At 39.3% G+C, this 17,109-nt stretch overlaps 1 protein-coding gene across 2 annotated transcripts in view; it reads right to left on the reverse strand.

The window, feature by feature from the left end:
* The window catches only part of LOC140730717 (son of sevenless homolog 1), a 224,410-nt gene that overhangs the window by 104,103 nt on the left and 103,198 nt on the right, over window positions 1-17,109 (reverse strand). For both annotated transcript variants that reach the window (XM_073051524.1, XM_073051523.1), the window contains exons 3-5: window positions 14,116-14,247; window positions 11,049-11,213; window positions 4,270-4,470 (exon numbers count right to left, since the gene is read on the reverse strand). In XM_073051524.1, coding sequence (XP_072907625.1) covers window positions 4,270-4,470; window positions 11,049-11,213; window positions 14,116-14,247 — 498 coding nt within the window. The remainder of the gene's footprint in view (window positions 1-4,269; window positions 4,471-11,048; window positions 11,214-14,115; window positions 14,248-17,109) is intronic.

Raw genomic sequence — 17,109 nt, forward strand, 5'->3', positions numbered from 1 at the left:
TCCTGACAGTGAAATTGAGCTATTGGAGTGAGAAACTGGGGAATTCATTATACAGTATAAAAGGCTGCTGGAAGTGGGAAGACACGGTGCTATTCCTGAAGATATATTGGGCCTCACTGTAACAGTGCAGGAAAACACCAATAGACATGACAGTGAAATTGGATGGAGAATTAAAGTGGCTTTAAATTGGCGGACTCTGACCATCAGAATATTTCCAGCAGTTTCAGGTTTACCATCTATAGTGTTTATGGTTTTCTTTCACTGGAGTAATAATATTCAAATGCAAAAGAAACAAGCTAGATACCGAAAGAAGCCTTGATCAAATTAAATGAACAACCGATATCTAATAGAACTGCAGACCACAAATGCAGAAAATAACTTTATTAAATAGTGGGGAAGAAAGCAAAATTCAGGTCTACCAGTTAAAAAAAAAATCACTTTTAAAAGAAAGATGTAACTATTGGTCAATTGTTTAGCCATTGGTCGATCATCACAGCCAAAGACAATATTGGAGAAATTCCTCCGAAACACTTCTTCCCACAAAATTCTTTCACTGTTTCATTATTCTGTTTATATTGTGTAAAGTGGGGTTCTTTACTGCTTAGTCAATGCTGAATTCAATTCACAACTTCTCTAATACTTAAGCAGAACTTTTCAATTTACAACACAATCTGACCGATATCTGAATTTAAGTGATCAGGTAGAAGATAATATTGTGCCATATAAATCCTATGTAATGACATTAACCAAATAAAAGTTCATTTTATTTGGTATGCACATCATATAAAAGGCCACATACAAATGTGGTCAATAAATTCAAAAGACCTCCAAACGCACATTAACTCAAGGATAATGTTTGAAATCGGATTAATCCTCCTGCAATAATACCATTCTGCTAGATGTTGACCTCCCAAGGGGATATCTTTTTTGATAAGATAGCATACCACAGAAGTACATAGAGACTCTGGTGCACCATCTTAACTGTTTATCTGGGTTCAATATCATATTGCATTCTTTTTTGAAGACATATGCATTAACTACATAAGTTCTGGAGAGTTAAAAATACATAGATGCTTTTCTTCAAACAAAAGGGAAATAAATTCTGAGACTGAACTTCAGAAAGACAATTAAAAGCTTTCCATATGGGAACAAAGAGCAGCAACACAATAGTCTGCAATAAAAAGAACAGGTTATGTCAACCTTACCATTTCCTTTATGAAGGAAAGGTCACGTTGAAGAGTTCCTGTTAATGACATAATCTTATGGTTGCAGAATTTAACCTAAGTAGTTTAAATTGTTATATTTTGTATTACAGTTTTAGGAAACCTAATTATAGATACCCTACACAAGTGTTTTCTGTATTCAAAATGTGTTATCAGGTTTAAAAAAGGTGATTTTCAAACTTATGTACACATATCGCCATCTAGTGCTAAGTAGCAGCAATGCAGTTCTTAGCATTCCAAAGTAATAAAGGACATTAAATTTTAAATTAAAATCTACACATTAAGATGAGACTTGCAAATGCTAACAATATTAAACATTAAAGTGGTTTCATTGTTTCTTGACTGAGAAAGAAAATTCTTTGAGCAATTTGGAAACTTGATTGGGAAATTGACCGAAATTTCACAATCTTAATGGTTGTCCTATGTATATTGGTCAAATAAGCAGAAAGTGCTGGAAGCACTCAGGAAGGTTAGGCAGCAGCTGTGGAATGAGAAACAGCATTAATATTTTAGCATCGACGATCCTTTCTTTTCTTTCCCAGCTCTGATGAAGGATCTTGGTCGGATATACAGTGCCTATAGAAAGTATTTACCCCTTGGAAATTTTCATGTTTTGTTTTACAACACTGAATCACAGTGGATTTAATTTGGCCTTTTATTTTACACTGATCAACATGAAAAAGACAATTTCATGTCAAAGTGAAAACAGGTCTCTACAAAGTGATCTGAATTAGTTACAAATATAAAGCACAAAATAATTGATTGCATAAGTACTCCACTCACCCTCCTTTAATATGACACAGCAAATCATCACTGGTGCAGCCAATTGGCTTTAGAAGTCACATAATTAGTTAAACGGAGAACACTCCAACAACTCCGCAAAAAGATTATTGAAAAGCACAAGTCAGGAGATGGATACAAGAAAATTTCCAAGTCACTGAATATTCCTTAGAGTATAGTTAAGTCAATAATCAAGAAATAGAAAGAATTTGGCACAGCTGTAAGTCTGCCTAGAGCAGGCCGATATCAAAAACTGAGTGAGCCTGCAAGAAGGGGTCTAGTGACAGAGGCCACCAAGAGACCTATGACAACTCTGGAGGAGTTACAAGCTTCAGTGGCTGAGATGGGAGAGACTGCGCATACAACTGTTGTCCTCATGCTTCACCAGTCACGGAGAGTAGCAAAGAGAAAACTGTTGAACAACACACTCATAAAATCTCAGCTAGAGTTTGCCAGAAGGCACGTGGGAGACTCTGAAGTCAGCTGGAGGAAGGTTCTATGGTCTAATGAAACCAAAGTTGAGCTTTTTGGCCACTAGACTAAACACTATGTTAGGCAAAAGCTAAAAACCTCATCATCAAAAACACACCACCCCTACCATGAAGCATGGTGGTGGTTGCAACATACTGTGGGAATGTTTCACTGTGGCAGGCCCTGGAAAACTTGTGAAGGTACAGGATAAAATGAATGCAGCAAAATACAGGGAAATCCTGGAGGAAAACCTGAAGCAGTCTGCAAGAGGACAATGATTTGGTAGAAAATTTATTTTCTAGTGGGACAATGACCCCAAGCATAAAGCCAAATCTACAAAGGAATGGTTGAAAAACAACAGAGTTAATATCCTCGAGTGGCCAAGTCAGAGCTCAGACCTCAATCCAATTGAGAATTTGCGGCTGGACCTGAAAAAGGCTGTTCACTCACGATCCCCAAGCAATCTGATAGAGCTTGAACAGTTTTGTAAAGAAGATTGGGGGAAAATTGCACTGTCCAGATGTGCAAAACTGATAGAGATTTATCTACACAGATTCAAGGCTGTAACTGGTACCAAAGGTGCATCCACTCATTTGAAGGGGGTAATTATGCAATCAATTATTTTGTGTTTAATAATTGTAATAAATTTAAATCAATTTGTAGAAATTTGTTTTCACTTTGACACAAGTCTTACTGTTGATCAGTGTCAAAAAAGACAAATTAAATCCACTGTGATTCAATATTATAAAACAATAAAACATGAAAACTTCAAAGGTGGTGAATACTTTCTATAAGCACTGTATGTCTATGTATGATAGCACTAGACAGCGACTTCAAGTTCATTTGCAGAACAGCTTAATTTCTACCTTTAATGTCTCTTTTTCCTTTTTAAGGTGGTCAGGGTTCTGTCAAAGACTCTGACCTAGAGCTATACTCAAACTTCAGTTCTTTGCAGTGATGGGACCCACTCCTGGAACTCACTAACCAGTTATGCAGCCTAGAAGATGAGCATACCTTCGGGGTTCTGAGGCTTTGCAGCCCTGGAGCTGATTTGATTCTATACCGGTGCCACTAAAGCTTCATGGGAGAAGATGGAATATCATAAACAGTGGATTGGCTGTCAAAGGGCTCTGTACTTGGCGAACTGCACTCGCTCGCTCTCTCTCGCCTCTCGCTCAGTGACATCTCCCTGTCTCTCTTTTTTAAAAAAGGGAGAAAGGGAGCCTGTGGTAGGTCAAATTGTCAAATAAACAATTAGTTTTTGTTGTAATGCAGATCATTGTCTTTTTCGGGGACTTTTGCTTGCTTGTAGGGTAGAGAATGCTGATGCTTTTTTATGAAATAAATGGGTGGGGGTGATGTTGCTTGCTGCTGTTTGTGCGTGGGAGGAGGGAGTGGGGGGGCTTTGTGATTCCATCGTTTTTTATTCTTTGGGGCACTCTTCTGTTTTAGTGGAAGTTTGTGTAGAACAAGAATTTGAGGTTTGAAATTATATACATTCTCTGATATTAAATGGAACTACTAAACTATTGGACTTGAAACATTAACTTGGTTTCTCACTAAACAGATACTGACTGATCCTGCTTTGATTTCAGATTTCCAGCCGTGGAGTTTTGTTTTGATATCTTGTGTATATATCCTGGCAAACAAAAGAAACTAGAAATAGACTTCACAATGCTCTGCCTATAGGTGTGTTTTGGGCAAAATAAAGGGAAGGAAAATGCAAGACTTAAATAGGCAACAAACATAACAATCCACATATTTGAAAAACATATTCATAAAATTTACAACATACGTTTGAAGAAAAGAGTTTTGCATCGGATACAAATGGCTCCCTGAAGACTTTAATGATGAGATTCAGTTCTCTTAGATATTGCCGGATCTCAGACATATACATCTTCACTAAATCATAGTATGCTTGTTCACCAGTGTTAATGGGTTCTTCTTCTATCACACCTAGGTCTTCCTCATCTTGATGGAACATGTCCATTAGTACCTAGAAAACATATTTTTGATTTCACTTCATGTACTCTGAAATAAAGAAAACATTGCACACATGGAAATGTAGTTTTATTCTTCAGATGTGGCATTTTAGTTTCTTTGAGGATGACTTTTGTCGTAACCCCTTTAACATTTTAAAAGACATTTCCACTGTTCTTTGTGTTCTTTGATTAGGAGAAGATGAAGAATGATTAACAAACAAATCACTTTTCAGAGACCAGAAAATAAATAATTTAAGATAAAAAGATAAAGATTAACTTTATTTGTCACATTGGAATATAGAGTGAAAGGCATCGTTGGTGGCATATCAAATTAGCAAGGACTGTACTGGTCACCATGCTTCCAGCGCCATCATAGCATGCCCACAACTTACTAACTTTAACTGTACATCTTGAAACGTGCAAGGAAACCAGAGCACCCAGAAGAAACCTGATCACAGGGAGAATGAACAAATTCTTTACAGCAGCGGGAATTGAACCCCAATCTTACAGACAGCACTGTAATAGCGTTACATTATGGTATCACATTGCTGCATGTTAATTTTCAAAGTGACCATGTCTTCATTCAAATACTCCATCTATACATGTTCATATTATGATGTGTCATATTGTACGATGTAGGTGATCATGGTCTCATGACCATGATTGCTCTTGGCAATTTTTTCTACAGAACTAGTTAACCAATGTCTTCTTCTGGGCAGTGTAATTACATGATGGGTGACCCTAGTCATTATCAACATTCTTCAGAGACTGCCTGGCGTCAGTGGTCACATTAACAGGATTTGTGATGTGCACCAGCTGCACATACGACCATCCACCATCTACTCCTTTGGCTATACATGGCCCCTGATTGGGGGGTGGGGTGGAAACTAAGCAGGTACTACACCTTGCCCAAGGATGACCTGCAGGCTAGCAGAGGGAAGGAGCGCCTCACAAATCCTTTTGCAGAGCCATATCTCCACCCTGCCACCCAGGATCATACGACAGCATTAAATCCACAGATTTATCATGTGGATTATTCTTCCCTTCAGCAGACTGCAGATGAAAGAACATTCTTGAGATGCTAATACAAACAAAACGTAGAAAATCATAATGATTAAGTTTTTTGCTGTTTTCTTAGATACACGGAAATCAATCAGTTATTTTGACAACTAAACAATTTTTACCAACAATTCCTCAATGGATGCATATTTATTACTTTGGCAGGTTCAAGATACAAGTTCTTTCACTGGGAGTACAAGTAATAGACTCCTATAATTCCAGTAAAAATCCCAACCAATAACAAAGGGTAGGTGGATTGAAAACCAAGAGGAGAAATACAGCCCAAAATTACCTGGTTTCTTTAAAAAAAATCAAAAAACACTTGATGGACCCAAGACCATCCAATGCCAAGGAAAAGGCAATCTCTAGGAATACTAAATACCGTCTGAGCCTGAAGTCCGAACAGTTATTTTAATGCCAATAACATACAAATCTAGGCTAAAGCACCCTGGAAAAACTTGTGCTTACAGAATGGCCTTATATGTCATATAAGAATGACATGAATGAAGGTGACATGTAACCGATGCTCTGAACTCATCAATTACTAAATATCTTAAAGGGGAAAAAAAATGTGACTTCTCTTTTTGTGGAATGGTGACATCTGGTAACATGTTCATTTTTAGAAACAGTTAACATGAGCATTAATAACATTGCTGCAATCATGATATTTCAGAGCATTTGAATCTGTAAAAAAAACAATTAAGTAAACAATATTAATTATTGGAGATTCTGTATGCATCTGAATCAAACAAAATACAATAGGTTTTGGTTAATTCAGACCACATCAAGACCAGTATATTTGGGCCTAGTTAAGCGGCTGCTCCAATGAGCTGAAGTTCCATGCAAATACAAATAGTTGAAAAAGCAAAAAAAAAGAAACTACCATTTAACTGAGTAGTAAATTATGTATTTAAATGAAATACAGAACAAAACAGAAAACTACCAATACTACTACAGTACCATAAAACTGTATTAGCTCCTAATATTTATCAATGGAGGAATTCATACAGAGTACACTGTGTTCTTTTAATTGACTGTAAATGAACAGGATCAGCACAGACACCTAGGGCAGATAATGAACTGCTTTCATACAATGCTTTTAACAACTGCATTCTCCAAGTCTTCTTTTTCATTGTAATGTTCAAGATGATTGTAGATACCTTCATATTCTTCTTAGTTTCTAACTTGTGGTAGTAAAATTGTTTCATTTTCACTTCTGGCCATTTGTGACATCTCTAAGTCTGAGGCTACATCCACACTAGACCGGATAATTTTGAAAAAGCCAGTGTTGCATAAAAACGATAGGAATCCACACTATGTGTTTTTAAAAATATCTCTATCCACATTGAAACGGAGATTTTGGCGAATCTCCTCCTACTGCGCATGCGCAGGACACATCTACCAAAAACAAGCAACATGTTTGGTGTCAAATCTCGCCGTAAAAGTGCACGTTTGTGTAGTTACAGACTAGAAAAACTTAAAATGACAGACAGCTGTTGGCTTTCGCGCAGGAGAACTTAAAAGTAAAAAAAAAATACTGGAGCATATGGAGGCAACCGACAAGGAGTTCACGGACAAATTGACCTGGCTGACGACGAACATTGAAAAACTGACTAACTCTGTTGCATTAATAAAGCATCTTGTTAAATGTATAAAACATGTCTGCATCAGTGTTATCTTGTATTTCCTTACAATGTTACATTAGGCTGTTACACATCTATTGTCAGAGAAGTACTTGCACACCGGGGCCACGAAAGACAATACCCCTTGACAATAAGTACTCCTGTATGAGTACTGTTGGGGGGAACAGCTTACCTGGGAGAAGCAGCAGTGGCCGTGCCTCTGGCACAGAGTCTGACCCTGTGGCTCAGAAGGGTAGGGAAGGGAAGAGGAAGGAAGTAGTGATAGGGGACTCTATAGTTAGGGGATCAGACATGCGATTCTGTGGATGCAGGAAAGAAACTTGTCGATGGTAGTTTGCCTCCCAGGTGCCAGGGTCTGGGATGTTTTGGATCGTGTCCAAGATACCCTGTGGTGGGAGGGAGAACAGCCAGAGGTCGTGGTACATATGGTACCAATGACATAGGTAGGAAAAGGGAAGAGGTCCTGAAAAAAGACTACAGGGAGTCAGGAAGGAAGTTGAGAAACAGGACCGCAAAGGTAGTAATCTTGGGATTACTGCCTGTGCCACGCGACAGTGAGAATAGGAATAGGATGAGGTGGAAGATAAATTCGTGGCTGAAGGATTGGAGCAGGGGGCAGGGATTCAGATTTCTGGATCATTGGGACCTCTTTTGGGGCAGATGTGACCTGCACAAAAAGGACGGGTTGCACTTGAATCCCAGGGGGACCAATATCCTGGCGGGGAGGTTTGCTAAGGCTACTGGGGAGAGTTTAAACTAGAATTGCTGGGGGGGTGGGAACCGAACTGAAGAGACTGGGGAAGAGGAGGTTGGCTCACAGATAGAGAAAGCTTGTAGATAGTGCGAGAGGGAGAATAAGCAGGTGATAGAGAAGTGACGCGCTCAGACCGAAGGCTTGAGATGTGCCTATTTTAATGCAAGGAGTTTTGTGAACAAAGCGGATGAGCTTAGAGCGTGGATCAGTACTGAAGATATGATGTGGTGGCCATTACAGGGACTTGGATGGCTCAGGGAAAAGATTGGTTACTTCAAGTGCTGGGTTTTAGATGTTTCAGAAAGGACAGGGAGGGAGGCAAAAGAGGTGGGGGCGTGGCACTGTTGATCAGAGATAGAGTCACAGCTGCAGAAAAGGTGGACGCCATGGAGGGATTGTCTACAGAGTCTCTATGGGTGGAGGTTAGGAACAGGAAGGGGTCAATAATTTTACTGGGTGTTTTTTATAGACCACCTAATCGAGGAGCAATAGGATATCGAGGAGCAGATAGGGAAACATCCTGGAAAGGTGTAAAAAAATAACAGAGTTGTCACGATGGGAGGATTTTAATTTCCCAAATAGTGATTGGCAGCTCCCTAGAGAGAGGGGTTTAGATGGGGTGGAGTTTGTTAGGTGTGTACAGTAAGGCTTCTTGACACAGTAGGCAGATAAGCCTACAAGAGGGGAGGCTGTACTTGATTTGGTATTGGGAAATGAACCTGGTCAGGTGTCAGATCTTTCAGTGGGAGAGCATTTTGGAGAGAGTGATCATAATTCTATCTCCTTTACAATAGCATTGGAGAGAGATAGGAACAGACAAGTTAGAAAAGCGTTTAATTGGAGTAAGGGGAATTATTAGGCTATCAGGCAGGAAATTGGAGGCTTAAATTGGAAACAGATGTTCTCAGGGAAAAGTACAGAAGAAATGTGACAAGTATTCAGGGGATATTTGTGTAGAGCTCTGTATAGGTATGTTCCAATGAGACAGGGAAGTTATGGTAGGATCCACAAACTGTGGTGTACAAAGGCTGTAATGTTCTAGTCAAGAAAAGAAAAGCTTACAAAAGGTTCAGAGAGCTAGGTAATGTTAGAGATCTAGAAGATTATAAGGCTACTAGGAAGCAGCTTAAGAAGGAAATTAGGAGAGCCAGAAGGGGCAATGAGAAGGCCTTGGCGGGCAGAATTAAGGAAAACCCCAAGGCATTCTACAAGTATGTGAAGAGCAAGAAGATAAGATGTGAAAGAATAGGACCTATCAAATGTGACAGTGGGAAAGTGTGTATGGAACCGGAGGAAAGAGCAGAGGTACTTAATGAATACTTTACTTCAGTATTCACTATGGAAAAGGATCTTAGTGAATGTAGTGATGACTTGCAGCAGACTGAAAAGCTTGAGCATGTAGATATTAAGAAAGAGGATGTGCTGGAGCTTTTGGAAAGCATCCAGTTGGATAAATCACTGGGACTGGATGAAATGTACCCCAGGCTACTGTGGGAGGCGAGGGAGGAGACTGCTGAGCCTCTGACGATGATCTTTGCATCATCAATGGGGACGGGAGAGGTTCCCGAGGACTGGAGGGTTGTGGATGTTGTTCCTTTATTCAAGAAAGGGAGTAGAGATAGCCCAGGAAATTATAGACCAGTGAGTCTTACCTCAGTGGTTGGTAAGTTGATGGAGAAGATCCTGAGAGGCAGGATTTATGAACACTTGGAGAGGTTATAATATGATTAGGAGTAGTCAGCATGGCTTTGTAAATGGCAGGTCGTGCCTTACACGCCTGATTGAATTTTTTGAGGATGTGACTAAACACATTGATGAAGGAAGAGCAGTAGATGTAGTGTATATGGATTTCAGCACGGCATTTGATAAGGGGCCCCATGTAAGTCTTATTAAGAAAGTAAGGAGGCATGGGATCCAAGGGAACATTGCTTTGTGGATCCAGAATTGGCTCGCCCACAGAAGGCACAGAGTGGTTGTAGATGGGTCATATTCTGCATGGAGGTCAGTCACCAGTGGAGTGCCTCAAGGATCTGTTCTGGGACCCTTACACTTCTTGATTTTTATAAATGACCTGGATGAGGAAGTGGAGGGATGGGTTAGTAAGTTTGCTGATGACACAAAGGTTGGGTGTGTTGTGAATAGTGTGGAGGGCTGTCAGTGGTTACAGTGGGACATTGATAGGATGCAAAACTGGGCTGAGAAGTGGCAGATGGAGTTCAAACCAGATAAGTGTGAAGTGGTTCATTTTGATAGGTCAAATATGATTGCAAAATATAGAATTAATGGTAAGACTCTTGGCAGTGTGGAGGATCAGAGGAAACTTGGGGTCCGAGCCCATAAGATGCTCAAAGCAGCTGCACAGGTTAACTCTGTGGTTAAGAAGGCATATGGTGTATTGGCCTTCATCAATCGTGGAATTGAACTTAGGAGCCGAGAGGTAATGTTGCAGCTAAATAGGACGCTGGTCAAACCCCACTTGGGAGTACTGTGCTCAGTTTTGGTCGCCTCACTACAGGAAGGATGTGGAAACCATAGAAAGGGTGAAGAGGAGATTTACAAGGATGTTGCCTGGATTGGGAAGCATGCCTTATGAGAATAGGTTGAGTGAACTCGGCCTTTTCTCCTTCGAGCGAAGCAGGATGAGAGGTGACCTGATAGAGGTATACAAGATGATGAGAAGCATTGATCGTGTGGATAGTCAGAGGCTTTTTCCAGGGCTGAAATGGTTGCCACAAGAGGACACAGGTTTAAGGTACTGGGGAGTAGGTACAGAGGAGATGTCAGGGGTAAGTTTTTTTACTCAGAGAGTGGTGAGTGTGTGGAATGAGCTGCCGGCAATGGTGGTGGAGGCGGATACGATAGGGTCTTTTAAGAGGCTTTTAGATAGGTACATGGAGCTTAGTAAAATAGAGGGCTATAGGTAAGCCTAGTAATTTCTACGGTAGGGATATGTTTGGCACAACGTTGTGGGCCGAAGGGCCTGTATTGTGCTGTAAGTTTTCTATGTTTCTATGTTTACAAAAGTATCTGATATTCCAGTGAAGCTTTAAGTTTCCTTATAAGTCCAAGGGAAAAGTAAATAAAACTATTGGTGAAGAAGCTTGCAAGTTCCTTTAAAAAATGTATGTTTTCTTACCTTATCAGCACACATTGCTACTTTAATATCCTGTTGGGTAATTTCGTAGTGCCGTATATTTCGTACATAATTGCCTGCCAGCTTCAGTATGTCAGCAGATATGTACTCTAACACTGCAACGATGTAAACAGAAACTTGATGGTCAACTTTGTATCCAAGAACCTCCTGCAGAAATATGAAAAATACCATTCATCAGTTACTGGTCTTCAAAGAATAGACAAATAAATCAAAACATGGTTTGAATGGATGTGAAATTCAGATTTGATGAGAAACAAGATCGAGGTGCATGTAGGTTGCTTAATCTGGCCTGTGGTAACACACTCCACTTGTAATTTTATAGTTCTAATTGCCTTCTGCAGAATTCTGTAAAGTGAAGGGAGCCACTGACTAGGCTACAGGCAAAGTAATGTCCCAATGGCAATTTGATCATCACTGCTGTCAAACTCTTTTCACCTGTGGTAAAATATCTCTGATAGTAACAGATTTTAAAAAGCCTAATTAAACTGAATTAATTAAAATAGACCAAATTGTTTTGAAAAATTCAACTTAAGTCAGCTTTTAAATGGGTAAAAAATTAACACAAAAGGTAACAAAAAGGGAAAAGATTAGATAAACAAAGCATAGGCCTGCATTAATCAATATCAATGACTCCATTCAAATAAAGGGGTTGCAGTTCCCATGCTAGCTATCCTTGGTGCATCTGGCTCCTTAATTGCATAGATTAGTGCTCCATTCCTGGACACAGTGCAAAATGACAGCCATGTGCATTGGCTTCTGACTTCCAACCGCTTCTGACTTCAACATTGTGATGTGCAGGAACAGAAATCAGGAATGAGCTGACTTGGGAGGCGCATGGCACTGCTGCTGGTGGATGTTTTGCCCCATTATTCAATGGGGTGGCTGTTCTTCTGTAATATACTCACAGGCTTTTAATAATTAAAAGAGATGTAATGTCAGTTTAACAAACAAGCAGTCAATATAATAAACTGAGATAAAAAATGGAATATATTTAAGAATATGAATTAGAACAAAATATACTGTTTTTGACACTATTACATAAATAAACATACAGAAACAAATATAAAACACATGAATTTCACATACAAAATTTATGATAGGCACTGCAACAAAATGAGGCAAGCACCAATTAATGGAACAGTCCATATCATTAAATTAAAAAACTAGAAATCAGCAAATTAATCAAATCAAGCATGCATACCAATGAATTAATAAAATCGAAGCAGCCTGTCTCACTGAATTAACACATGAATACAGTAGCAGGGATTCCCAAATTAAATGGAAAAAGAAACAGGAGAAACACTAATAATCAATCAGATCACTCGTTTTAGTGAGAGAACATAGAACAGTACAGCACAGTACAGGCCCTTCGGTCCACAACGTTGTGCTGACCCTTAAACCCTGCCTCCCATATAATCCCCCACCTTAAATTCCTCCATATACCTGTCTAGTAGTCTCTTAAATTTCACTAGTGTATCTGCATCCACTACTGACTCAGGCAGTGCATTCCACGCACCAACCACTCTCTGAGTGAAAAACCTTCCTCTAATATCCCCCTTGAACTTCCCACCCCTTACCTTAAAGCCATGTCCTCTTGTATTGAGCAGTGGTGCCCAGGGGAAGAGGCGCTGGCTGTCCACTCTATCTATTCCTCTTAATATCTTGTACACCTCTATCATGTCTCCTCAATCTTTGATGCATACTCTCTAAACCAGCCTAAATCTCCTCTGTACCCTTTGCAATGCTTCCACATCCTTCCTGTAGTGAGGCAACCGGAACTGGACACAGTACTCCAAGTATGGCCTGACAAGAATTTTATAGAGCCAAAGTGTCAAAAGTTCATGGTTCAAACTCCTCTCCAAGGCCTTGAGTACAAAACTCTAAGCTGACACTTGCAGTACTAAAGAAAAGTAGCAGTAGCCATTTAGATGTAATTAATTCAAAGTCCCATTAGTTTTTTGTGACATACATCAAGAATTCCTACAGCATGTAGCTAACAACTCCAATTCTATGGAGACAGAATTTGAAAAACAGGCAAAATGGCTAGGGGAAAAGGATACTTTAGGTGTCTGATGCTTGGATAAGAGAACTGTATACCAGTCCTGCCATAGGGAAATCAAATGAGAATATTAATAATTTACATTTTAGACTGTTTGAGAGCATGTGAAATTGTCAGAGGACAGGGGTTTCCTCCTCTAAGTTTGTGGATAACTTACTGGAAAAATGAAGCCATCAGGAATTGACCACAAACTCTATTCCTCAGCCATCAACTCATCCCTCTCCGAAGAAAATACCCGAAGGTGAGTCAAAGTAGTCACAACCTTGGTGACACACGAGGTCCTTAGTGGAACTTCAAAACCCTCAATTCAGTTATTTCTAGGATCCCCCATTTATACTTTTGGTTGAACCACCTGCATCTAAAGCCCACATTCATGACAATTACCTGCATGCATCACTACTTTCTGAATCTGTTTGACCTCCAATTTACTGGTAATACTGAGGGAGGTGCCAAGAGAGGGAAACAAAGTGCTAATGAGGCCAAAATCAGAAAAGGATAATGCACTACTCTGTGAGTAATGGGTTTTATTAATGGTTATATTAAGCGATAGCTTCTAATTCTGACAAAAGTATTAAAGCAGCATATTTTTATCATTCACAATAAAATGAATAATTAAGTGATGCAAGAATTTTACTTTGGTTCTCTGATAAAATTTACGTTTCAAATGAAATCAATTAACAGCTTGATACATTTAAACGTAAGCCCAGGAATATCAATTGAAATCAATTTATTGCCATACGGTAAAGGGCTCCAATAATTTTTTAAAGTTCTAGAAAGGTACAGAAATGACAACCTCCTACAAAGGAAAGAATTTAGAATCCAAGTTTCACAACAGTTCAATTATTCTACAACGTGAGGCAGAATTTTAATAATGAAATCTTGTTCCTTGAATCTTACACCCACATGCAGTTTCTTCATTCATTCATTTTAAAAACAATCACCTTTATTAAAATAGCAGCATGATTCTAAATTTAATTGTTTAAAACTTACCTTCAGAAGAGGATGAATCTTATCAACAGGCAACAAAAGGGGACTTCTACGCTTGCGTTTTTCTATGGCAGATTGAGCATCTGCTATGGCCCACTTGTCAATTGGATGTGGAAATGATTTCTGCACTCGCTCCTAATGGATAAATTAAGAAAAAACCCTGTAACCTGTGAAACTAATTGTCAGCTGGACAACACAGATACTTGCTGACAAATTTCTATTACTAGCTTTTTCATTTAAAATCCTGAGTTTATGAGGTCAACACCCAGCACAACCTTCTTAAACCAGGAAATCTGTTGTCAGTCCACATTAACTTCTGTCTGCACTGTTGAAAATTTGTGAACAATCAGACGCCATAATTAACCGGATAATATTAATGGACAAGAGCAACATTTTCAATTCTTGTCTGCAGGGCAAAACTTCTTTTCATTCATTCCAATTTCCTATTGATTCTGTCTTTCCTGCCTTTCTCATTGTACAAAACCACATTGATTTGATGCTACTACTCATCCTTTCCTCTGCATAACAAAGTTGTCTGATTATCAATAGGCATCAGTTCATCTCTAGTGAGAATTCTCTAATACACATCATGAAAATTGTCTTGACCAAAAGAATTGATCAAATTGAAAAGCAAGAAAAAATACAGAAGGGAAAGGGTGGGGTGCATGGAACACTCTTAAGGTCATGAGAATAAATTGCCAACTTCTACTATGCTTAGCATCAACCTTTTGGGAAGTAGCTTTACATGCAATATTTCTTCCATTGTTCCACTGAAAACAATGCTGGATCCATATTTGTTCTGTTACTAAAAAAAAATGGCTGAAGGACAATAAAAATAGACAAAATTAATATATGCAAATATCATAACTCTGCAGCTTAGTAGTATTCTGAAATACAGTCGTGCTAGAAAGTTTGTGAACCCTGTAGAATTTTCTCTATTTCTACATAAATATGACCTAAAACGTAATCAGATATTCACGCAAGTCCTAAAACTAGATAAAGAGAACACAATTAAACAAATAACACAGAAAACATTATACTTGTTCAATTATTTGAGAAAAATGATGCAATATTACATGCATTTGTTAAAGTATGTGAACATTTGCTATCAGTAACTGGTATGACCCACCCCCCACCCCCCACCATACAGCAATAACTTCAACCAAACGTTTCCGGTAACTGTTGATCAGTCCTGCACATCAGCTTGGAGGAATTTTAGGCCATTCCTCCTTACAAAACTGCTTCAACTCTGGGAGGTTGGTAGCTTCCTTACATGAACTGCTTGCTTCAGAACTTTCCACAACATTTCTATAAGATTAAGATCAGGACTTTGACTTGGCCATTCCACAACACAAATTTTCTTCTTTTAAAACCATTTAGTTGTTGAATTACTCTTGTCTATCGGATTATTGTCTTGTTGCAATATCCAACTTCCATTAAGCTTTAGGTGCCTGACTGCTACCTTGACATTCTCCTGTAAAATGCCTTGCTACTGTTACATACACGCAACCCTGTAAAAGTATCAGCAACAACAGAAAACACCTGGAGTCTGGTTTTGCTGTTAACAAAACAAAATTTTATTAGTAACTACGTTATATAGTAACTTAAACCAGGTAAATCAAGAGTTAATGGTGTTATGCATATATAGGTGTAAATAAAGTTCCCAAACTTATTCAAGCTCAGGTGGCTGGAGTTACAGTCTTACGATGGTATGCAAGAAAAGTTCAGTTCAAATGCACAGGTTAATTAATGCAAGATGTTCGTAATCCAAAGTCGAATGTTGTGAGAAGGCAATTACGTCGATTTTCCACAGATTCCATGACAGCAAATCAAAATAACAATAGCAGTAGGTTTTATCTGTGAAGTTGTTCCACTCGTTAAGTACCCCGTAACTGGTCTGACCAGCAAAGATAGAAGAATCCGTTGGAGTCTGGTGGTACTATTTTCAAACAGTGTTTATTAGTAAAATATACAAATCAATATCAACAATGCAAATATATAGATAATACACGTTAGCAATACTAAACCTAAAAGTGTGAGTATAATAATTATCAATAATAAACAAGCTCTATCGATGTCTAGGGGATAATGAATTGTCATATGTGAATATAAAGTTCAGTTCAGTTCATATGTGCTGATGTAGTTGTTGGTTCTTTTGTTTTAATCGTGTGAGAGAGAGCGAGAGAGAGAGAGAGAGAGAACAGTGACAGCTATTGTCAGGCAAACCTTCCTTTACGTTCTTGATCCGTCGATGTGTTGTTGTGACCATTCAGGTATGACCCCTCTGTCCTTCAGCTAGACCGTTCTTCTGTGGTGGACTCGTCACCCAGGCAAGGGCAGACACACACACAAGCCCCCACCGGCCCTGCTATAACAGTGAGTTAAACTGACCAATCCTTTGTTTGGTCCCCGATGCCCCACACCTTCTCGTGGGTTCCAACACTCAAGCAGTGCTCACTAGTGTGTCTCCTGGTGTGTCTGAGGGGTGTCTCCCCTGACCTCACTTTTATCCCCACTCACGGGGTCTCAGATGTCAATCAGTTTTGAATGGCTTAGTCCATCAAACCAGCCCACTCCGGCTGTCCACTGAGGAATTTTAATGAACAGAATGGTACCAAGTAAACAGCCCTCTCCAGAGCCATAAGTCTTTCAGGAGTCAAAATGAGGTGGGTCAACAAGTCTCTCTCCTCCGATGTTATCTCTCCCTTATCTGAAGCAGATGTTCCAGTCCCAGTATGTTTTCCCTTTGTCTCTCTTTCTCTCTCATTAGCAGCGTGGTAACAGTAACAGTTTGTGATTCTCCCGGGGGGGGGGGGGGGGCGGGGGGAATATGGGCAACTCTGTATCCTTCTGCCCATCAGAGTTGTTCATCTTTCATAACACACTCCACACACAAAGTATCACCAACAGTGATCTTCAACGAATATCCTTTCAACACAAGTGGTACAACATCCGAATTCAGCTACAAGACATCTCAAAGTGGTGGCCACAGGATAC

Source organism: Hemitrygon akajei, chromosome 7 (genome assembly GCF_048418815.1).
Source record: "Hemitrygon akajei chromosome 7, sHemAka1.3, whole genome shotgun sequence".
Taxonomy (NCBI): Eukaryota; Metazoa; Chordata; class Chondrichthyes; order Myliobatiformes; family Dasyatidae; genus Hemitrygon; species Hemitrygon akajei.